The 24,477-nt window shown below is 44.7% G+C and overlaps 2 protein-coding genes across 6 annotated transcripts in view; both read right to left on the reverse strand.

Moving 5' to 3' along the window:
• Positions 1-14,322, reverse strand: part of PSMC3 (proteasome 26S subunit, ATPase 3) — a 36,678-nt gene extending 22,356 nt beyond the window's left edge. For all 3 annotated transcript variants that reach the window (XM_024215283.3, XM_024215292.3, XM_024215276.3), the window contains exons 1-6: positions 14,214-14,322; positions 13,903-13,983; positions 3,883-4,008; positions 993-1,097; positions 836-898; positions 57-194 (exon numbers count right to left, since the gene is read on the reverse strand). In XM_024215283.3, coding sequence (XP_024071051.1) covers positions 57-194; positions 836-898; positions 993-1,097; positions 3,883-4,008; positions 13,903-13,983; positions 14,214-14,240 — 540 coding nt within the window. In that variant the 5' untranslated portion in view covers positions 14,241-14,322. The remainder of the gene's footprint in view (positions 1-56; positions 195-835; positions 899-992; positions 1,098-3,882; positions 4,009-13,902; positions 13,984-14,213) is intronic.
• Positions 14,323-14,684: 362 nt separating this feature from the next.
• RAPSN (receptor associated protein of the synapse) overlaps positions 14,685-24,477 on the reverse strand; it is an 18,834-nt gene continuing 9,041 nt past the window's right edge. For all 3 annotated transcript variants that reach the window (XM_026651287.2, XM_026651286.2, XM_026651288.2), the window contains exons 6-8: positions 18,447-18,500; positions 16,264-16,463; positions 14,685-15,704 (exon numbers count right to left, since the gene is read on the reverse strand). In XM_026651287.2, the coding sequence (XP_026507072.1) occupies positions 15,632-15,704; positions 16,264-16,463; positions 18,447-18,500 (327 nt within the window). In that variant the 3' untranslated portion in view covers positions 14,685-15,631. The remainder of the gene's footprint in view (positions 15,705-16,263; positions 16,464-18,446; positions 18,501-24,477) is intronic.

Below are 24,477 nucleotides of genomic sequence, written 5' to 3' on the forward strand. Positions count from 1 at the left end.
AATTGAAAGTGGGATTCCCTGACTAACCACTGGACCATCCTTCCTCCGCTTGTCACCTCTTGGATCTGTTTATCCAGCCCCCCGATGTCGCTGTACTGCTCTGTGGGCCTCTCATCCACCTCCATGGCTTTCACTCGTGAGTCATATTCAGTAGGTAGGGTCTCCAGGATCAAGTAAGAGTCCTTGTTCACACCCTGCAAACACAAAGGCAATAACTTAGACTGAAAAGTTTTTGATAAAGGCCCTTTCAGGCAACAACTAAGGAAGATAGTTCACCTACAGATGATACACCGGGTCAGGATATTATAGAGGTAAATAGCTCATGCATCAGGACTCAGTAAAAAAAAAAAAAAAAAAAAAAAAAATTAAAAAAAAAAAGATGCAGTTCTGTGACATGACGGGTTCTTAATGTCTGGATGAGTTAAAGACTAGTAAGGAGTCTAGGCTTTAACTTGACATGATAAAGGCAAGGAGTTTATCAAGGTATTCGGGTGCTTAAAAATGCACATAGGCACCTAGTGGGATTTACAAAAACAACTAAGCAGGCTAATGTGCTTAAGTCCCATTGACTTAAATGGGAGTTAGGCATCCAACTCCATATTTAGGCACCTAAATGCCTTTGTAAATCTGGCCCAATGTGCCTTGTCTACACTAGACTTTTCAAATGCATTAGTTAACACAAGCTAATATCTCACCATTAAATTCTTGTCCAAACAAGGCCTTATAAAAAATCTGCTTAGATCATTTCCTCATGAGAATCTAAGCCAGCCAAATACCAGATTTCCTGGCTAACACCATGTGATCAATATTTGCCAGTTACATTGCAACCACTCACCACTAGGTCTCCAGGCTTTAGCTTCTCTGCATCAACTAACCCGATCACAGGCAGGAAATATGTCTGTGGGGAAAGGAATCAATGTAAGCACAGCAACCAAACAGGGCTAGATCCCCTACCAGCACTCCCCACACCTACACAGGTTCATGGCTCTTACCTGGCGAGTGGAGGTTTTAATCACAGCACACTTGCCCTTCCTCTGGGAATCTAGATCAATATTTGCTCCATCCTCTTCCTGGTCATTGGGGTCAACATCCAGTAGCTGAAGACCAGAAGAAAAGATATCATTAGAAGCAGAATCAGGCCAGTCTAACCATCCCACCCCTGGATCACATCTCAAGGTTTCTGATATTGGGTTCCTAGCTCAAAATCACAAAAAGCAGTGGAAACTAAACATCCCACTATCTACCATCATCCACCAATGGTAGGATTATGCCTGTAGTTAAAACCCCTGAGAGAATTTAGAGATTCCTGAGTAGTAGAGCTCCCTGTCATAGCAACAAGGCAACAGCACAGGGGAAGGCACTGCAAAATCCTGGGGAACAGGAGTGGTGGCTAGAGGGGGGGTGTAACCCCCCCATTCCAGTATAACAAACCAATGCTAGTATCACATAAATTGGTTGAAACAATATTAAAGAATTATGAAACACTGAGAAAGACAGATACAAACTAGCACAACTACTGGAAAAGAAAATTGTGCCTCACTAATCTATTAGAATTCTTTGAGCATGTCAAAAAATTACAGATAAAGGAAAACCAGATGATATTTATTTGGACTCTCAAAAGGCTTTGACAAAGTCACTCAAAACAGTCTACTAAGAAAACTAAGTAGTTGGGGTGCAGGTCAAAATACTGTTGTGAATGAGAAAATGGCTAAAGGGACAGAATTGTAGTTGGGCAGGAGGAGTCCAAAAATCACAAGACAAAAACATGGATTTAATCTGTCTTCGGGCATCTGACTCAGTTTTTGAACTGTGAGGGGTTGAAATAATGGAGAAAACAGAAGAGCAGGAATAAATGATCAGATTCTTCAAAGCAAAAAGGTTAACAGGGAATCCACAAGGTACCATACAAGGACCAGTTTTATTTAATATTGATCTGGAAAAATAGGTGAGCAGAAAGGTGGCAAAATCTACATATGAAATAAAATTATAGAAGACTGCAAGGAACTTCAGAGAATCTTAAGGCTAGGTCAATGACATTCCCCTTAGTGTTCATCTATTCACAAAAATTGTACCACTAACTATACAGATATAGTTAAAGTGATAACCTCCCTAAAGTGGATGCAGTTATACCAGTATAAAAATGCTTACATCATTATAGCTTATTTCCATAAGAGAAGGGGAATAAGGTATATCAGGGTATGACTAACTAGAAACATTATAGCAGCATAGTACAGCTGCTACTCCTGAGGGCATTCTATGCCAAAAAATTAAAAATTCAGCAAAATTTGTCAAATAAATGTGGAGCCTCCAGCATGGCATTGGGGAGCACAGGCCACAGGCTTCACAGAGGTGAGAGATCACTGTGCAGCTCCCACCCCCCAGACTCAGCAGTGAGGCTGCACATAATCCTGCCACAGCGCAAGGACTAGGCCTGCCACAGAAAACCCCCAGGGCCCTGCCCCTCTGTGCCAGTGCACCAGGTGTCGGACGACAGTCTCAGCAAGGCAGGATCCAAGTGTGGGTTGAGAGGGTTCTGTCTGTGCGGGGCAATCTCGGTGCGGGCAGCTCAGTGGAGGATCTGGTTGGGGAGGGTGGAGGAGAGATCTGGATGCACAGGGGCTTGCTGGGGGGTTCTGGGTGTAACGGTAATGGAACTCTGCAGGGAGGTCCAGGTGAAGGTGGTTGGGGCTAAGCAGGCTGGGGGGCTCCATGGGGGGTCCAGATCCTGGGGGGGTGGGGTTCGTCAGGGTGGTCCAGAGTGTGTGTGTGGGGGTGGATGCTTGGTGGGAGGGTCTGGGTATGAGGGGGTCTGGATGCATGGGGATTGGGCAGATGGGGGAGCAGCTCCAGGTACAGGGATCCCTCCCCCTGCAGCTGAGGAGCAATGGGTGCAGGAAGCATGTGTGGGGGGGGGGGGCGGGGTTTGCAGAGCTTCCTGCAGATGGGGGAGAAAACTGGGGGTGGGTCTGACCCGGCCCCGGATGCCGTGCAGGGGAAGAGGAAGTCCCGTCCTCCCCAGCCCAGCCAGGACTAGCAGCTGAACCCGGCGCAGGGTTGGAGCCACCAGCCGGGTCTTCCCCAGACCCACCCTCCTTCCCCTGTCCTGTGATTTACCTCTCTCCTGGCTGCCCTGGGCACCCAAAACATACTGCTGGGGAGGAGCACATGACCACTCTTATGGCTTCCCTTTGCTTCCCTGTCAGAAAGTCATTTTTCTGTGGGGAAGCAAAGAAATCTGTGGGGGATATAAATTCTGTGCATGCGCAGTGGCACATAATTCGCCCAGGAGTAAGCTGCGCCGCTGCAGTGCTTCAGTGTAGACAATTGCTGCAACAGAAGGAATTCTTCTGTTGCTGTAGTAAATCTACCTCTGAGAGGTGATAGGTAGTGTTGGCTGAAGAATTCTTCCGTTGACCTACTGCTGTTTACACCATGGCTTAGGTTGGCTTAATGACATCTCTCAGGCGGTGAATTTTTCACACCCCTGAGGGATGTAGCTTGGTTAGCCTAACTTCCTAGTGTAGGTCATCCCTCAGTATAATCACTTTTATACTGATGGAACTGCACCTACACTAGGATGTTGTACCACTAACTATTTCAGTTGAAAAATTACACCCCTAATCAAAATAGTTAAATCAGTACAAAAAGTGTGTGCAGACCAAGCCTTACACATCAATATCTGCTAACTATTTCCATTTTAAAGATTGGGAAACAAAAAGAGGAAGTCACTGGTCCCAACTTACATTGATTCACTACACACAGTCCTCTGCTCCAGCCACTGACCCCCCAAGCCCAATTAGTGAAGGCACCTCTTAAAATTAAAAGCTGTGCACCCAATAGGGTATCACTCCTTACATTACTCCAAAAGGGCACAACACTCACCTCAATGACATTGGAAACAAGGTAAGGCAGGGTTTTGTTCACTTTGATCTTCTCACTGTTCTCTTTGATCTTATCTTTCATGGCCTGCAGCTCATGGGTAACTCTCAGCACCTCACTCTTCATTATCTGAAATCAGCACAAGTTAGGATTAACCTTAGCAGAACAAAGAAACAAATACAGACATGCATCACACAATCAGAAGATCAGAATGAATCCTAGGAGACAGTTTGGAAGAAGGAGGGGAAAATGTTAGGGCAAAACAGATTAGGCTAAATGGTGTGACTTCAGGGATTGAGGTACACAGCCCTTCACCATTCTGGTCTCAACTCATCAGTGCCCCCAAAATCATTTCCTCCTGATGCTGTCTGAAGAATTCTAAAACTACTCAGGAATTGAAGGGAGGAGACGACTGTTTTGGAAGAATTGTTTTCAGATGTTATTCCCATCAGTTGGCACATTCAAGCCCCACACTTGTTCCTGCATTTAGGGATTGGAGAATTTGAAAATCACTTTTAAAACAGTTTCCGGATGCTGGACAGGTTAATGTTGATCAGCCTGGAATATCAGTCCTGCCTCTTGCACAAAACTCCTTGAAGGCAACTCAGAGAGATCTCACTGAGTGCATAAAAATTGGAAAAAATGCTTAAAAATAAAGATTAATACAATTTTGGTGGATTGTATTGAACAAAATAATCAAATTCTGCCTTGCTATCTATAGTGCTGCCTTATCTGCTCACTTTCTGCCTCCAGAGGAAGAGGCTGGTATCCCTGGAAAACACCATGATATCGACTAATCTCTATGAGTCTACTTAGATCTGAATTAACGGATTTCTATTCAATGGCAAACTCATCCTTCCCTCAAATTCACCATCTTTAGATTGTAAACTTCTCAAGGCAAGGAACAGTTTCCTTTGACATTTCTCCAGTGCAGAGCACAACACTGCTCTACATCAACGATAATTTTTAGGTCTGTCAAGCGATTAAAAAAAATTAATTGTGATTAATCACTGTTAAACAATAATAAAATACCATTTATTTAAATATTTGTTGTTTTCTACATTTTCAAATACATTGATTTCAATTACAACATAGAATACAAAGTGTACAGTGCTCACTTTATATTTATTTTTGATTATAATACAAATACTGTAATGCAATCTCTTTATCATGAAAGTTGAACTTACAAATGTAGAATTACACCTCTACCCCAATATAACGCGACCCAATATAACACGAATTTGGATATAACGCGGTAAAGCAGTGCTCCGGGGGGGGGGGGGGCTGTGCGCTCCGGTGGATCAAAGCAAGTTCAATAAAACGCGGTTTCACCTATAACGCGGTAAGATTTTTTGGCTCCTGAGGACAGCGTTATATCGAGGTAGAGGTGTATGTACAAAAAACCTGAATCCAAAAATAAAACAATGTAAAATTTTAGAGCCTGCAAGTCCACTCAGTCCTACTTCTTGCTCGCGCAAACAAGTTTGTTTACACTTGCAGGAGATAATGCTGCCCACCTCTTGTTTACAATGTTACCTGAAAGTGAGAACAGGTGTTCTGATGGCACTGTTGTAGCCGGCGTCACAAGATATTTATGTACCAGATGCGCTAAAGATTTATGTGTCCCTTCATGCTTCAACCACCATTCCAGTGGACATGCGTCCATGCTGATGACAGGTCCTGCTTGATAACCATCCAAAGCAGTGCGGCCCAATCCATGCTCATTTTCATTATCTGAGTTAGATGCCACCAGCATAAGGTTGATTTTCTTTTTTGGTAGTTCGGGTTCTGTAGTTTCCGCATCGGAGTGTTGCTCTTTTAAGACTTCTGAAAGCATGCTCCACACCTCATCCCTCTCAGATTTTGGAAGGCACTTCAGAATCTTAAACCTTGGGTCGAGTGCTGTAGTGATCTTTAGAAATCTCACATTGGTACCTTCTTTGCGTTTTGTGAAAACTGCAGTGAAAGTGTCCTTAAAATGAACATGTGCTGGGTCATCATCCGAGACTGCTATAATATGAAATATATGCTATAACATGAAATAGATGGCAGAATGCAGGTAAAACAGAGCAGGGGACATACAATTCTCCCCCAAGGAGTTCAGTCACAAATTTAATGAACTTTTTTTTAAATGAGTGTTATCAGCAGGGAAGCATGTCCTCTGGAATGGCAGCCGAAGTATGAAGAGACATACGAATGTTTAGCATATCTGGCACGTAAATACCTTGCAATGCTGGCTACAAAAGTGCCATGCAAATGCCTGTTCTCACTTTCTGGTGACATTGTAAATAAGAAGAGGGCAGCGTTATCTCCTGTAAATGCAAACAAACTTGTTTGTCTTAGCGATTGGCTAAACAAGAAGTAGGACTGAGTGGACTTGTAGGTCTGAAGTTTTACATTGTTTTGTTTTTGAGTACAGTTATGTAACAAAAAAATCTCTACATTTGTAAATTGCACTTTCACAACAAAGATTGCACTACAGTACTTGTATGAGATGAATTGAAAAATACTATTTCTTTTGTTTGTCATTTTTACAGTGCAAATATTTGTAATAAAAATATACAATTTGATTTCAATTACAACACAAAATATAATATATGTGAAAATGTAGAAAAACATCCAAAATACTTAAACAATAGACTACCAATTGAAATTTATTAACAGTGTGATTAAAACTATGATTAATTTTTTTAAATGCGATTTTTTTGAGTTAACGGCGTGAGTCAACTGTGATTAATTGACAGCCCTAATAATTTTCTAACACTGTATGATTATGCTACAGTGAATCTACAGAAATTTGCTTATGACATGATACAAGCATAGGTGCTAGAACCAGAGGTGCTGCCGCACCCCTTGGCTTGTAGTGGTTTCCATCATATACAGGGTTTAGTTTGGTTCAATGGCTCTCAGCACCCTCACTATACAAATTGTTCCAGCACTCCCGGATACAAGCATCTGGAGATGTGATTTAGAGAAATATTAAAAGATAAATAGTAGGGTGGATAAAAATTGTTTGTTTTGTTATTTAAGTTATCGTAAGTTTTCTTTTTTAAAATAAACCTGTTTAAAAAAATCTGAATATAACACAAAATATGTTAAGACTGAAATTTATTATAATCTCTTCAGACATTTAAATAAAAATTAAATATGCTGACACCACGAGCCTCTATCAAAAACTGTGTGTTAAAGGCTGGTTTTCTATATATAGAAAAAAGCGACAAAGAGTCCTCTGGCACCTTATAGGCTAACAGACTGTTAGTTTATAAGGTGCCTCAGGACTCTGTCGCGTTTTACAGATCTAGACTAACACGGCTACCCCTCTGATACTATATATAGAAAGAATCTAGGAATATAGGAAAAGCATCTAACTTTTGAGATCAAGCTTTACAAATATAGCACAGCAGGTCATGTACTATATTAAGATCCCGTGGGAGACCCAGGGACTGTATTACTGAGTACAAGAGACTGGCAAAGTTGTCACAGGCATTGGAATCTGGCCTCTCACTCCAGGAAACCCCATCATGTATCTTATCAGGATCATCACTTAGCCCACCTGGATAGTCTCAGACTACTATTTTATAGCTTCTTCCTACCTGAGCTCCGATTGCCTCAGTTCTCAAATTAGGAATATTTATGACTCCACCCACCACAGAAACTTGTCTTTCCATGAGCTGGAGAGTACTGACTGATCTACCCAGTAAATAATAGCCCTTGTTTCTGGATGGTTCTGGACACATCAAGTAACATTCTCCTTCAATATCTACTAGACAGATACAAACAGAAATCCATTAATTTCTCAACTGCCTCCATCTTCATGGTTAAATTAAAAAAAATACAGCAGTGTAAAAGGTATCTGAGTTATATGAGCAGAAGATTTGGTTTGTTGTTAGTTTTTTTGTTTTTCAGAGGGAGGGGAGTTATGTAACAAGGGAGAAAGAACAGTATGTGCAACCAGAGAGGAGCAACGTGGTGTCAGAGCAAGACACCATGGTAAGAAAAGACAACATTCTTCAGAGTGTGGCCTCTAGCGTTGATTTCGTCACCTGGGAACTGGAGGAAAAAACTTCCATGGCTGCAGGTCATAAAAAAGACCCTATTTGGGAATATTTTCAAAAAATTATGGTACCTCTGGGTAAAAAAGGAATATGTGCCGAGTGTAAATAGTGCAACAAAGAAATGCAAGGCCTACTTGTCAGAGTGAAACATGAAAAATGCTCCTCAAAAGGCAGTGACTTTGAAGATGATGTGGACATGTCTGAACAATTTGTATCAACCTATTAGTAAGCTTATTTTTGCATCATTCTTATGGCCTGCCCACTGTGTCCTACTATGCTAATAAAGAACAGATTATAATAAGTGTGTGTTTTGGGTGTATTGCTTATTTTCAAAATGTTTGTGTTCAAAATATAATTGGTATGTTAGTTTGTTGTGGGAATATTTATCAATTACATTTCACTGTTATTGCTGGACTTCTGAAATGATTTTTTATTGTTCAATATAATAAAATATCCTACCTGGAGATTTCCTATTTAAAAGTCATGTTTTACCAGGCATTTATGAGTTTTAACATTTAAAAATGTGGGGTTTTTTCCCCCAAGCTGTTTGGTATGTTGCGAGGAGACAAGGGTTTAAATGGATTTAAATTATCCTTATAATTTAATAATTATTTTCCCTATAAAACTGGGTCTATAATAAAAATATTTTAAAAGTGGTACAAAGATGCAGCAGGAGGAATCTTTCATTTACAATCTCATTTTTTAAAAGCAGTATGCTGAGTAATACTCAATGATTAACAGTGACTAAAAAAAAACAAAAAACAAAACAAAAAAACCCACACACCATTTTGTTTCAGGAGCCAGCTTAGATGTATGGTGTTATGAACAGCCAACATCTGCAATGTCTAATATTTCGTATGCAACCAAACATATCTCAGACAGTAAATTACCAATATAATCATCCAGTAAAACCATGAATGAGTTTGCAATCAGAACCAGCAAATTCCAGCTGGACTCCATAGATTGCTCAGGTGACTTATGTAACAAGTTCTCCCTTTCGTCTTGTTCAGAACAAACATTTCACTGACATGGTTCAATCATTACGACCAAGCTACACTCCACTCGGCAGAGCAGACATTGCTAGATAGTAGCTGGATATAGTGTATGAGAAGGAAATTGAACAGTGTACAAAAAGATATTGATGGAAAATTTGTTAATCTGAGTCTTGATGGGTGGAACAATGTGCACAATGATCCAGTAATATGTGCTTGTTTGACAACAGAAGATAGGGTTACTATTTTACAGAAACAACTGATACATCAGGAAATCCCCCCCCACAATACAACAGAATACATAAAAAATAGCAGTAAAAGCTATAAAAAAACTGAACAAAAATTCAAGTGTCAAGTGCATAGCTTTGTCACACACAATCCTGCAAATGTAGCAAAGATGAGAAAAAACATAGAAGAAAATAATGCAGAGAACCTGAAACTTACAACATATGGGTGAGGTATTCATTTGATTAATCTTTTAGCCAAAGACTTAAGTACAACTCCAGGAATAAAGGAAAATAACGTTGAAATAGCAAAATACTTCTGTAACAATCACTTTGCTTCAGCACCACTGAAGACAGCAGGAGGATACAAACCAGTTCTCCCCCAAGACGTACAATGGTATTCAGTGGTTAATTGTTTCAAGCTATTTATTAAGAACTGGCCTATTCTGATGACAATTTGTGAAGGAAATCATGATAGAGATGGAACTACCACAGCCAAAGTAGTCAACCTTAGACTAAAGAGAAATGTAGAAGATATGCTGAATATACTAAACCTATTTCCATAGTCATGGACAAAATTCAGAAAGATTGCTGCTGTATTGATAATGCTGTTGAAAATTTGAAAAAACTTCAAGACACTGAAGACAGAAATACCCTGCAACAAAGTTAAATTACAGGCAATAACGAAGCGGATTGATCAAGCACTTACTCCATCTCATTTTCTCACTAATATTCTCAAACCAAAGTACCAGGTTAGAGGTCTAACTGCTGAAGAAGATGCTGCTATGACATGTGCATCTAATTATCACCCATCAATCAGGCCAACCATAATAAATTGCAGGGTGGGAGGTGAACCATTCAAGCATGCATGTTTGCTAATATTTTAAAAAAGGTCACACCACTGAACTGGTGGAAGTCTAAGCTAAGCATTAGCTAAGCACATGAAACACGTGTTTTTGAAGTGCTAAACCAGCTTTTGACAGCAGTAACCTCTTCTGAAGGCACAGAAAGAATATTTTCTCCATTTGGACTAATTCATTTAAAACTGAGTAATCGATAAGAATTAAAAAAGCAGGAAAAATCTTGTCTTGCCCTTCCAGCCTCAGAATAAAAACAAGGAGGGAGGGGATGAGATCTACTAGTAACTTGGGAGACTGTTGTCTCATATTCAAGAGACATAGGAGAGTAGGAACTTAAACTCCAATCATATTCTCTTAGGCATATTTGAAAATTTTCCCAGGCTGACCTGAAATAATCAGTTTAATTCACTGACTACATTTAATCCCTCTTGTTCCTAGTAGTAAATATGAAACACATTCTGATAAGAGCAATTTGTGTATCCAAAACATTTAAGGTTGCTTTCTTTAATAAAAATAAATGTTATATGCTGTTTTGCATGTTTAATTAAATTCCAGTTACCATCCTGGTGCAACATGACACAAACCATAAGCAAAAAGTTAATATCTAGTAAATAAGCATCATTCGCCATTTTCTAAGATACCAAAAGTGTACAACTGATAAGAATCTGAAAATAATAAACGTATATAGCTACAGTGTACCTTTCTAGTTAGCAAAAAGATGCAGTAAATCTAGCGTAAAGGCTCTGCTTAGTTGTAAATCAACATTTTAATGGTTATACCAACCAATGAGACTGCAACGTTATTTAGAAATTAACTGAAGTACAAATGGAAAAGTTTATTAAAATTGATTATTTTAATTGAGGCTTTCCACTTGGAAATTTAAACTGCCTTGATTTAAATCAATCCATCCTGAAAAATAGCATGCTGAACATTTAGTGTAAGAGAAAGTAAGGGCTCGATGGAGAGATTTCTGCCACCTTAACATTGGTGGCAATACTCTGATACACAGAGGACTATTTAGGCTCCTCTTTACTCTGTTCCACTATACAAGAACAAGGGACACCAGAATTAAAAGTGGCAAAGTTCAAATGGATAAGAGGAAATGCAGTCAAAATCAGAATTAATCTGCAGAACTTGAAGTATCAGGAGGCACTTTGGAGGCACACGGGAGCATGTTGTTTTATATGTTTCGAAAGAGGATTAGACATTTATTTCAATGTTCCTAGCACTGCACAGTCACAACAGTTGTACTAAAGGTACAAGGGCTCTTCGTCCACGTGTTTCAGTGCACACACTGATCAGCACTTGGGGTCTGGAACAAGTGCCCCCCCCCCCCCACCATACAGTAGGGCACATCTAGGAGCACTAAGCAGGCTTTTATGACTTCTTCTGAAGCACAGGAAACAAAGGATAGGAATAAATGGTCAGTTTTCACAATGGAGAAAGGTGAATAGTGGGGTCCCTCCAGGATCCATACTGGGACCTGTGCTGTTCAACATATTCATAAATGACCTGTAAAAGGAGGTGAATAGCCAGGTGGTAAAATTGGCAGACAATACAAAATTACTCAGGATAGTTAAGTCCAAAGCCAACTGTGAAGAGTTACAAAGGGATCTCACTAAACTGGATGACAAAAACGATAGATAAAATTCAATGTTGATAAGAAATAAATAATCCCAACTATACATACAAAGTGATGGGGTCTAAATTAGTTTTTACCACCCAAGAAAGAGATCTGAGTCATTATGGATAGTTTCCTGAAAACATCTACACAATTTGCAGGGACAGTCAAAAAAGCTAATAGTGATAGGAACCATTACGAAAGGGATAGATAATTAAACAGTAAATATTATTTAGAATATGTTGCAGAGAAGGGTAACAAAAATGATTATGGGGAGGGACAGCTTCCATATAAGGAGAGATTAAATGCCTGGGACTGTTCACCTTAGAGAAGAGACTACTAAGGGGAGGGGGGGCAATATGATAAAGGTTTATAAATTCATCAATGCTATGGAGAAAGTGCGTAGGGAATTGTTATTTATTTACCCCTTCATATAGCACAAGAACTAAGGGTCACCCAATGAAATTAATAGGCAGCAGGTTTAAACCAAACAAAAGGAAGTACTTCTTCACAAAATGCAGAGTCAGCCTGTGGAACTCATTGCCATGGGATGTTGTGAAAAAAGAATTAGATAAATTCACAATGGCTATTAGCCAAAATGGCCAGAGATGTAACCCCATGCTCCGGGGTGTCCTTAAACCTCCCACTGCCAAAAGCTTGGACTGTACTTCAGGGGCTGGACCACTTGAAATTACCTTGTTCTGTTCACCTCCTTAGAAATCCCTGGTACTGACCACTGTCAGAGATAGGATACTGGTCTAGATAAACTGTGGGTTTGACTCAGTATGGCCATTCTTATGTTCTAATTCAAGCTGCTACTACAAATGATAATACTGAACGAGAACAGTGATCCCCAAACTGCCAATGGGGCAGAGGCTAAGAGTAGAGCTGAGGCCAGCAGCTGGGGCCCCAAACCAGCGGGCAAGGTGCCAACAGCTGAGGCCAAGAGCTGGGTGGTGCTTCTTCCTTGCCCCCCAAACATTCCCACCCACAGTTTGGGGACCTTTGAACTAGAAGAACTACAACCTTTTCAAACCCCTTGAACTATTACAAACTCCTGAACAATGTCTCCACTTCTTATCTCCCTCAGCACTCAAGACTTTTTACTCCTTACTTGGCTGTTCTCAACTAACTATATCCTGTGTAGTACACTCATCTCTGCACCTAGAATTTGCTCAAAGTCCTTTTGAAAATGTACTTCTTCCAAAATGGTCTACAAGCCCAGGCCTTCCTCCCAAGTGTCAGCAAAATACTGAAAGATAATATTTTAAAATTCGAAACAACATTAATGGCATTGGCAACCCACCTGCCAATTCCCCTGCCACAGTTCCTCACTTGCTAACTATCCATTTATATCTTATAATTTCCAGGGACTTTGTAAAGTACCAGGTGCAGAGAGCAACAATTTGCTTCTAATAAATATAATTCCCACGTCATCATTTCATTATAAATCAACATAAATTCAGTCCTGGCTCTAGGTCTCCCAAAACATCTTCCTTTATCCTTGTCTTTACACTGCAGACTCCTTTTGAATCTTGTGTACAGCAGAAGGCAGCACAGTACAGTACATCAGCAGCACTTAACAGAAATAAAAGGAGCGGTGCAGGCAGCAGTAGGGCATGGGAAGTGGTGTATGGGGCAACGGGGGCATACTCCATGCCTCCTGTGGGGACACTCTAGGGGAGTAGTAGGTGTACCTATAGGGGAAGGCAGAGACGTAGGGGAGCTCTCAAGAGCAGTGGGGGATGCTCAGGGAACAGGCATGGGGCGCTACCTCCCAGGGGTGGCACAAGCCTCTTCCTGATGTGTGTAGGAGGAGGCGGCTGAAATGGACCAGACAGAAAATTAGGGGGGCTGGGTCCCCCTTGCCATGAGGCCCTGCCCCCCTCCGTGGTTCCGCCCCCTGGCCAGGGCGGAGGCCAAAATCCGGAGCCGGACATGCCAATGCAGGGCACTAGCTGCTCACAGCCCTGAAGAGCTACCTGGACGGGGGACCCGGCTCCAGGCTAGCAGAGCCCTCCGGGAGCAGTGACCGCAGGGGACTGGGCCCAGGAGCCCCGGGATCTTCCACCGGCCCTGGGCGGCGCGTCCCAGTCTACGGGGACATGGGCAGGGGCTGCTCTGGCTCCCGGCTGGACTTCTCTGCTGCTGCTAGAACTAGGTGCCCGGCCAGCAGCCCCCGCTCCCGCCGCTCTGCCTTCAGAGCTGGGCGGGGGAGCGCGACAGCGGCTATGCGGGGAGCTACAGCCCCCACACCCGCTGCCACCTCACCTTGATCTCGCTGTCGAGCAGGCGGGTTCGCTGCACAATCTCCTCTGTGGACATTTTCAGCACCTCCTCGCCAACGCCGTCCTGCGGGGATACAGAGTCACCGTCACCGGCCGCCAGGCAGCCCGGGCCCCTCACGCCCCGGCCTCGCCAGCCGAACTCACGGGGACGGGTCACGGCGCTACCTCGACTCGACTGGGGGGGGGGGGCGGCTCCCTGAGGGGAGGGGAAGGGACCAGGGTCCCAGGGCTGGTGCCCCCGAGTTCGGAGTCCCGCCCGCTCCCCAACCTCCCGCCCGGTGCCCGGCCCCTCACCTCAGCCTCATCCCAGACTGACGCCATCTTGTCCTAGACGAGTGGCCGGGAAGGTAAACAAGGCTCCAGTCGGGGAGAGCAGATTCCGTCCGCCCGCCCCGCCCCCACGCTCCTTCACTCTCCCCTGCCCGCCCTCAGTCGAATCTGTCGTGCGAAAAAAAAAAAAACCCCGCGGCCTCCGATTAGTCACGTGACATCACCCAAATCTGCTGAGTGATGTCCTCACCGCCATCTTAGTGCGGGGGTCGGGGCGTGGCCGCTGCACGACCCGCCTCTCCTCCCCGGGCGGTAGCGCAGGCGCTGTGCCCAGCCGGCGGGCGGGGAGGGTGTTCCCCAGGGCAGAGGGAGTCGCTCGTGTGGCCCCTCCCCCCGGGCACGAGCAGAGCCAGCTGGGCGTGGGTGCAAAGACTTTATTTGCAAATACAAACAGGTGGGTGTAAATATAGCGCGTGCGCGGCCCTGGGCTGAGAACACACGAAACCTGCTCTGCCTGGCCCCCAGCGGCCTGTCCAGTGACACCGCCGCGCGGCCCACGTGCCCCTAGCAGCAGTCCATGCTGAACAGACCTCTGTTCAGGGAGGCACCTTGTTTGCACAGAGCTCCGGGGGTAACACACACACAGTCTTGCAGCCTTACGGGGAGGATATTGCATTAGCACAGAGAGGGGGATACAGGCCCCAGCAGACAGCTGAGGACACGCTGAAGAGAGTAAGGCGCTAGTGAGGAACGAGGAAGACATGATGGCACAGGACACTATCATAGTCATGCCTTGGGTTTGTTTTCTCATTAATACAGATTTCTGAATTAAATCCATTTTTTACATTGGGTAGTGAATTGCTAGGAGGGATCTAGTATAAGGCAGGAGTAGGGTCTAAATCCTGTTGCTGAAAAAAAGGGAGCCTACAGCGTATACTGGCAGCATTTACAGCAGGGCATGCTGAGAAGAGGCTGCTACTCCAACACAGACAAAGTTGCTGTGTTACATCTACCCAGGACTACTGGCCAGTCCCCAGCATCACTTCTCAGGAGGGGCAAAAACAAGCACCAAAGAAAGGCAAGTAAAGACAATAACTAGCCCTGGTACAGCTGACTGCATAGGAGCAAAAATGGAGTGTGAACTGGCACTGGAGAAAGTGTCAGGCAAGTCCTAGAACAGGCACGTAGAGTGTGAAACTGGCTCTAGAGAGGTGGTTCCAGGGGGACTCCAGGATGACTGCTGCTTCTGAACACAGGTAAAATGTCAGGTTAGAGTAAAAGATCAAGGTTCACTTGTTGCATCCTGTGCAGGAGACCTCTCCACCTGCAAATAAGGGTCCTCCTTTCAGGCTGTGCGCGCTGGATGACATTCCAGGGTTCTGTCTTCTGGCCTCTGTTGCAAGTCAGAATATGAGCTCTCTCAAAATGACTGATTCAGCAGGTCACACGAATCCCGGTTTCATTGATGAACGTCGGCAGTTGGGGCAGCCACGGGTCCCATTAGTCTGAAGGCATCTGCAACGGGAAGTGGTCATTTCTCACCGTGCATGCCTACAGAGAGAGGCCCAAGGGGTTCTGATTCATAGACCTGGACTCCTATCCCAGGGGTGGGGAAGGAAGTGGCTTAGGGCCTGTCTACACAAAACCCCTTAGATGGGTTCATACCTCTACTCTCCATTCTTATAGTGAGACTTAGGGAGTCCTACGTGCTATTACTTCCAACAGTCAGGGACAGTAATGTTAAAGATTAGATGGTGGGTGACTCTTTGTAGAGGAGTCATTGATTTTGTATAAACAATAGCAGGACACCATGAGGAAGTACACTCTGTATTTAAGTGATTTGGCATATTCAGACTGCAGAGGACAGTTCTACTCTGGACACTAATGGGGCTTTTCTATTACTCTTGTCCCTTCACAGATCACTCTCTAGCCCCAGCCCTCTCCCATAAATCCCTGCTGAACTCCTGCCTTATTCTATTCCCCCTGCGGGAATCCCTCTTTAACCATCTGCCTCATCTCCTCGCCTCCATTCCTCTCATGTCCCCCACTCTGCCCTATCCCTGGTATTCATTACTTTAAATGGAAGAAATGGGAGCAAGGCAGCGCCTGGAGCTGGTTGTTCTTCTCCCCAATGGACTCTCCACACATGCCGCAGTACAGCTCCATCTCCTCTACACACTCGTGGAACTTCACCACATGGTCACGAAGTTCCCGTTGCTGTCCCTTTGTGCGATAGATCCCTTCACACAGGCAGTGAAGCTTCAGCAGGCCAAGCTGTGCACAGAGGGCAGAGGCATGAGACAGAGGATGGGGCAAGGTGAAGGAGAACCAACAACATGGGGAAAGCACTAGAAGGATGAGGTCTTCTCCAGCCCCTCCAGCCTTCTGGGACACACATGAGCCTCACCACAGAAAACACAAACTTTCCCAGGGGGTCAAGATTTATCCTGTGAGCATCTAGAGGCCCTCCCATCTATCCTTATCCTTTTGTCCCAATGTGCCAATAAAGGGGAACCCAGGTTTGCAGCGCTCCAATCATTCTGCATCTTTTCACGGAGCTGGTTTTCCTAGGAACCTGCACGCCCATAAGTCACCTCTTCTCCTCTCTCTAGGCTCCTAGCCAGTATGCAATTCGTGCACTGTGCTCAGCATATACAGTAACTCCTCACTTAACGTTGTAGTTATGTTCCTGAAAAATGCGACTTTAAGCGAAACAATGCTAAGCGAATTCAATTTCCCCATAAGATTTAATGTAAATGAGGGGGTTAGGTTCCAGGGAAAAAATTTTCACCAGACAAAAGACATATATATATATATATATATATATATATATATATATATACATACACACACACACACACACACACACACACGCAGTGTAAGTTTTAAACAATTTAATACTGGTACACAGTGATGATGATTGTGAAGCTGGGTTGAGGTGAAGGAATCAGAGGGTGGGATATTTTGCAGGGAATGCCTTACTGTTAAATGATGAACTAGCATTTGGCTGAGCCCTCAAGGATTATCTGGTTATTAATGTCGCCTCACTCTACAAGGCAGCAGGCATGGAAGGAGGGGAGAGAGCATAGCAGACAGACACACACCGTGTGTCTGAGAGCGAGAGATGCACATTTCCCCTTTAAGTAGCTGACCCCAGTCTTAAGTACACTGCCGTGTTAATTAGATCAGCTTGCTGAGACCGCAGCTGCTGCCTGGAAGCTCCCTCCAGTCCTGAACCCTGTCGTGTGTACCCCCTGCTCTATGGAAATGGGGTAAGTGGGGTGCAGGAGCAGGGGGAGGGGGACACCTTGACATTAGCCCCCCACGTCCCCCATACAGCAAGCAAGAGTCTCTGGGAGCAGCTCCAAGGCAGAGGGCAGGAGCAGCACATGGCAGTGGGGGAGGGACAGCTCAATGCCAGCAATTGCTAGCCTGCTGGGCAGCTGTAGCACAGGGAACGTAGGGGAGTGGGGAGCTGATGGGGGGCTGCCGGTCCACCCTGATTACAAGCCCCCACCAGCTAGCTCCAATGGGCTGCTCTTCCTGCAAGCAGTGGACAAAGCAGGCGGCTGCCAAACGACGTTAGAAGGGAGCATTATACACTTTAAACAAGCATGTTCCCTAATTGATCAGCAACGTAATAATGAAACAACGTTAACCGGGACGACTAAGTGAGGAGTTACTGTACTAGCAGAGTATCCCGGAGGCTGGCTGGACAGTAAATTAATGCCATGTAGCTATTTGTCAGGGAAAGGATCCCTAGTCCTCCACTTCTCTTCACTACTCTTATTTTCCTGTCTAACAATTTGGCTCTCTCTCCTTCCCACTTGTTTAACCCACTCTGGCTCCCCACTAAACTTTGTAAGGGTCTCTCAGTTGCCATCATCCACCCCACACACTCAGAATGCTCCCCAGGTACTGACTCATACCTGAACTAAAAACAAACTCAGAAATGGTTCACATTCTACACCCAAGACACTCAACCTGAGCCTCGAGGACATATTGGTTAACATGGGCTTATGGAGGATAACAGGAAGCAGTGACAGGTTTCAGAGTAGCAGCCGTGTTAGTCTGTATCCGCAAAAAGAACAGGAGTACTTGTGGCACCTTAGAGACTAACAAATTTATTAGAGCATAAGCTTTCGTGGGCTACAACCCACTTCTTCGGAAGCAGTGTGAGGCTGGAAGATAGAGTGGACACCAAAATCCCCATTAGAGGGCTCTGGACACTGCTGGAGGGGAGCTGTGAACTCTTACCTTGTTCCCCAGTCCCTCTGCCAGCTCTTGGGCCTTCTCAATGCCTTCCAGTGCCTGTAAAGGAGAGAACAGAGACCCCACATATCAGCACATCACCAGTTCTTATGCCAACTATTCAGCACCAGCTCTGCATGGTGAGCAACATGCTGAGAATTGCGTGTGAGGGAGCAGGGCGGATTTGACCTGGGAATGTAGCCTGGGAGTTACATTGAGCTACCTGAGCTGTAACCTGAGCCAGGAAGGGGGGTGGGAAAGGTGACACCTTCTGCCTGGGAGACTGAACAAAGGAGAGGAGGAGCAGAGGGGATGGGGGAGAGAGCTGCTGGAGGAATTTGGGAGGTTTCAGTTTTGGGCTGGGAGGTGCAACGCAGGGAACCCAAGCTGGGGTCTAAGCTCCCTGCACTCCCCAAGAGGACTTGATTGAGGGGTCCTGGTTGTATCTACAAGTTCTGCTGTAGACTGTGTTCCTGGTATCCAATAAACCTTCTGCTTTACTGGCTGGCTGAGAGTCACGGTGAATCACAGGAAGCCGGGGGTACAGGGCCCTGAGTCCCCCACACTCCTCGACAGGAGGTAACGGCATTAGGGTTAATAAAACATTCCTACACTCCAGTAGAAGCAAGAAATCTGTGGTGGGATGTTCACAGTCACAGCATGTCCTCACAAAGCTCAGTGAACTGCCTGCTCACTGAAGGGTCAAAGGGATGCAACAGGGACATTCCTATCCGAGCTGCACATTGAATGGGAAGTCAGAGTGCAGCCTTGACAGAGACTGGTGTCTCCAAAGGGAGAGGTTAGGGTTACCATATTTAAAAAATAAAAAAAGAGGACACTCCACAGGGCCCTGGCCCCGCCCCTTTCCCCACCCCAGCCCCACCCCAACTCTGCCCCTTCCCCGCCCCAACTCCGCCCATTCTCCGCCCCTTCCCCAAAGTCCCCGCCCTAACTCCCCCTCCTCCCTCCCAGCCACGCGAAAAGGGCTGCCCCAGCGCTACCGGCTTCACGGTTTGCCGGGCAGCCCCCAGACCCTGTGCCCCCGGCCGGCGCTTCCCCAGCGCAGCTGGAGCCCGGGAGGGGAAGCGCCCAGCTTCCTCATCTCTTGCATTCCACAAGGAGAACAGATGGGTCCATTCAATGAAATTAATAGCTGATTAATTTAGAACTTATAAAAGGAGAGATTTCACCGACAGCCCTAGTGAGTGGGGAACTCCTGGCTGCAGGGGCCAGAAAGCCTAATACCACACAGGATTTTAAAAAATAATTGACTTATTGAACCTAGATTCTGTACCAATCTAACTAAAATCACTCACCTTTCTTCTGCCTGCTTTACACTGCAGCACAAAACAGGCAGAAAGCCATCTTAACCAGCTGGTTGGGGATTCCCTCAGTGTAGGGGGAATCGCCAAGTGCCACTGGCCCTAAACTCCATACCATATAGTCCAGCTCTAGCAGTTGGGCAAGTTTGGTGGGGGTAGGAACAAAAGTGGGCAAGCATGGCTGCTGTTCTTTGGAGATCCCTAGCTAGCAGAATGGTCTTTTGGGGGCTGTTAGCAGCCAGCACAGATTAGTCCTAAGGCTGTTCTAAATTGTCTTAAGTATCAGAGAGGTAGCCGTGTTAGTCTGTATCCACAAAAACTAGGAGTCCGATGGCACCTTAAAGACTAACAGATTTATTTGGGCATAAACTTTCGTGCGTAAAAAAACCCACTTCTTCGGATGCATGGAGTGAAAATTACAGATACAAGCTTTTTTTTTTTTATGCCTGTATCTGTAATTTTCACTCCATGCATCTGAAGAAGTTGATTTTTTTACCCACAAAAGCTTATGCCCAAATAAATCTGTTAGTCTTCAAGGTGCCACCGGACTCCTCATTGTCTAAATTGTCTTGTAAATGTAAAGCCTACTTTGGCTCCTGTCTCCTCACCTGTGCTCAGCACAGCTTTGCCACAGCCGAGGTTTCAGATTATAGGCAGAGCTGGTAGCATCACATATGATTAAGGTTGCCAGACACTTCCCATTACAAGACCCTCTTTTCATATATTTCTAACTTTGCCAAACTTTGACAGTGTAGGCTGAAGTTTTCCATGCTGGGTGTCTGCCTCAGGCAGACTTTATTGGAAAAATATCAGCCAAAATGATTCTGCCATTTCTGAAAATGAGAGTAGGGAAAAAATAGGTTGTTTTGACCATGTTAAATACTGGTGACCTTTTATTTTAAAAGCTCGAGTGCCCCCATTCTTTCAAGAAGGGTGTGACGCTGTATGCAATATGGGAGACCATTTATAATATTATTGATACCAATATTATAAAATTGCAAGGTATGCCGTGTATCTGCGAAAATATTATAATTTTCCAAATAGGATAATCTTGGTTTATATGTTTGTATCACCTTTGTATTGTGAGTTATAGATATGTATGGTATATCTGTATTTCCAAACTTGTGCTGTGTTTCTGGGTGACACCCCCAGACAGACTGGCATCAGCACTGCCTAGCCTGTATGATGGCACATCAAGGGTCATCAGCTGTACAATGAACTCATTGAAAGGAGCCAGGGGATACACCTTATGAGTCAGCAAGGCACATAGGGGCAGGCCTGTGGACAGAGAACTCTAAGGCTTTGTCTACACTACACAGCTTTTAGCGACATGGCCGAGTCGCTAAAAGTCGGGCAGTGTAAACGCTGTTTGTCGGCACTTTTGCTGACTAAATACTTCCATCCCCTATGAGCAGGGTTCACATTGTCGACAGAAAAGCGCTCCTACGAACAACGAGCTATTTACACTGCCACTTCCCGCGGCAAAACTTTTGTCTTTCGGGGTGTATGTGTGTGTGTTTAAGCACCTGTGAACGACAAAAGTTTTGTCGTTCAATTGGCAGTATAGACAATTTGTCTACACTGGACTTTCATTGGTAAAACTTTTGTCGTTCAGGAACACCCAAATACCAAAAGTTTTACCAACGAAAAGCACCGGGGTGAACAGCACTTTGTCCACTGACAAAGCTACCGCTGCTCGTTGGGGGTGGAAGTTTTTTGTCAGCGGGAGAGCTCTCTCCCCTGACAAAGAGTGGCTACACTGCGCACCTTTTAGCGGCACAGCTGTGTTGCTAAAAGGTCTGTAGTGTAGACATAGACCAAGGCTCTCTCATGCCATGTGCTGTGAAGCTTGTGTTTGGGACACAGGAAGTACAAGCTACATGGCAAAAGAATATAAAAGTCAGCTGCATTAACTTCATTCCTACATCTTACCTCTGGAGTACTTTTCTACAAACTGAAGCTCTGAACAAAGGACTGAATGAGCCATCCAAACTGTGGATATGTTCCAGAGGGACTTTCAAGCCAGCAAATGCACCAGTATTACTAAGAACGTGATATATGGACGTTGAAGTCTCTGTATGTATCTGAGTGCTTTATCAGTTAACAACTCTCTTCCTGCTCTTTCTTTTTTCTTTATAATAAACCTTTAGTTTTAGGCACTAAAGGATTAGCTGGCAGTGTGGTATTTTGGGTAAGATCCAAACTAATATTGACCTGGTAATGTGGCTGACCCTTTGGGGTCAGAAGAACATTTTGTATATGTGAGCAGAGTTTTTAAACAACTTCTCACTATATTGGACCTATGTGCTGATTGGGAACCAGAGAACTGGAATGCAGTAAGGGGGCTGTGTGATTTTTTTTTTTAGCTTCTTGATAACCAGTGGGGGGCGGGGGGGGGGGGGGAGAAGCACAGTTTGTGACTTGTCGGTCAATTTAACGTCAGTGTTAACCACCAGTTTTGGGAGTATCTGCTCTCCCTTTTGCAGCCTGCTCTGACCTTGGCATTTTCAGTGATTGCTGCCCCAGGCTCGGGTCACATAGGGAATTGAAAGTTCGCATGGTGTGATAGCTTTTGTATCAGGGATGTACCTTTTGCCATCCTCCTGAAAATCCACTCAAATTTGGCCACACTATAAGCCTTTGAAAAATTGCAGTTTGTGCACGCTCAGTAGACTTTACATTTTAGCAGCTTAAGTCCCCCAAAATTCCATCCACACTGGGCATGCTCCAGCCCAGGGCAGAGCAGGACATTCCCTGCAATAGAAGCTCTGTGCTGCAGCAGGTCATGTGCGGTACAGATCAAGGCACCTGAACTGAGAGTATGTCTCTCCTTTGCTCTCAGTGCCCACCTTTGCTGGACACAGGGCAGTGTGGAGGAGGAAGCTGCTTGATTTGAATACAGAGGGGCAAGCGGGAGGGCAATGGATTGGGGCAACGAATCTGGTGGGGTTGTGGCAGAAACTGAGACTGAAGGCTGTCAAGAGGGAAGGAGGGAAACGGGCTGGGAGGAAGGGAGAATGAGACTGGCTGAGCATGGATAGTGCGACTGAGAACTAGTGGGCTGAGGGAAGGAGGGGAGTGGAGAAGAGAGAGTATTAATGAGAAGTCAAGATAAAGAGTAGAATTGAGAATGGTTGGTCAGAGAGACTGGGAAAAGGAATAGGGTGTGGGGAAGGACATTGATTAGACAAGGACCCCAGGGAGGGAGATTAAGACTGGGAGCCAGTGAGGGAAGGGGCAACTGGAGGCTAGTGTGGGAGAGAGATCGATCTGGTAAGGAGCCCGGAGTGAGGAATTGGGATTGGCTGGGCAAGGAAACTGGGATTAGGAGTGTGGAGGGGTGGCATTGGAACTTGCTGGGGAGGGAGACTGGCATGAGAAGCCTGAGGGTTAGAGACTGGGAATGTCTAGGTTTAACAGGTTGGACTAACACCTGTCAAGGATGGTCTAGGTTTACTTGATCCTGCCTCAGGCAAGGGGCTGGACTAGATGACTTCTTGAGGTCCCTTCCAGGCCTACATTTTTATGATTCCTGAGTCTCACCATTCCTCTGCTGTCAGCAGAAGTCTGTGACATTCACTGGCGAAATGTCTCATCTCCTCCTATGCTGATCCACAAAGAGGATGGCATCCTACTACTGCTGTCAGTATTCCATTAGTTCAAGTGGCAGAGGGTCTCTGTGTGATGGATCTAAATGTTCCAACCTGCTGATGAACCATGATGGGTGGCAATAAGATGCAACACGATGGAATTCGGGTTTTTTTCAGTTAGGAAATTATACACAAAAAAGTACATTGCAACCTTACTAATGTTGTTTTAAAGTAAAGCACTCATAAGTTAGAAAATGCCAGAATTAACTCGGCCCCCTTTTGCATATGCATTAGATATAGTAGTTGATTACATGATGGCATACTATTTTCTCCACAGAATCCTTGGCTTACTCTGTGCACAGGCTGGGGATGAATCAGGGTTGGATAGTGAAGGAGGCTGTAGTCTGTAGGATCCCTGCTTCATTTGTTTCAGAAGTTGGAAGGTGCGTAGAGAATGAAGCAGGGGGTTGCAGGAAGAGAAAGGAGGGTCTTATGGTTACAGCAGTTGAAAGCTGCCTTAAGGAATTGGATTCTATCCCTGCTTCTGCCACAGAGTTCCTATGTGATCACTTCAACCAAACTTTTTACATATTTTGTCACTAGTTGCATGTTCTTCATTTTCTGAGTGCCTGACTTGAGATCCTGGGGTCTAAGTTGCAAAAGTGCTGAGTGCTCACAACTGGAACTGAAGTCAATGAGAGCTGTGCTTTGAATATATGAAGTGCTATATAATGCTAAGTACGCTAAAAAAATTAGGTCTTGGCTAACTCAGATGGAGCACCCAACATTAATACTTTTACTTTAATCTCTCTGTGCCTCAGTTCACCATCTGTAAAATGATGGTAATAATACCCCCTCGTTTCATAGGAGTTGTGAAAATAAGTTAATGTTTGTGAAGCACTCAGATACTGTAGTGATTAACATCACAGAAAAATCTATAAGGAAACGAATAATTCTGTCTTCAGAGCAGGTTTTGGATGATGTGCAGTAAATAAGGCCTGGGGCCAAACAGTGAACAATGAAGAGAAACAAAATACTGAATAAAGCAACAGAGGGTCCTGTGGCACCTTTGAGACTAACAGAAGTATTGGGAGCATAAGCTTTCGTGGGTAAGAACCTCACTTC

This window comes from Terrapene carolina, unplaced genomic scaffold, assembly GCF_002925995.2.
Source record: "Terrapene carolina triunguis isolate 2854851 unplaced genomic scaffold, T_m_triunguis-2.0 Scaffold96, whole genome shotgun sequence".
NCBI classification, from domain to species: Eukaryota; Metazoa; Chordata; order Testudines; family Emydidae; genus Terrapene; species Terrapene triunguis.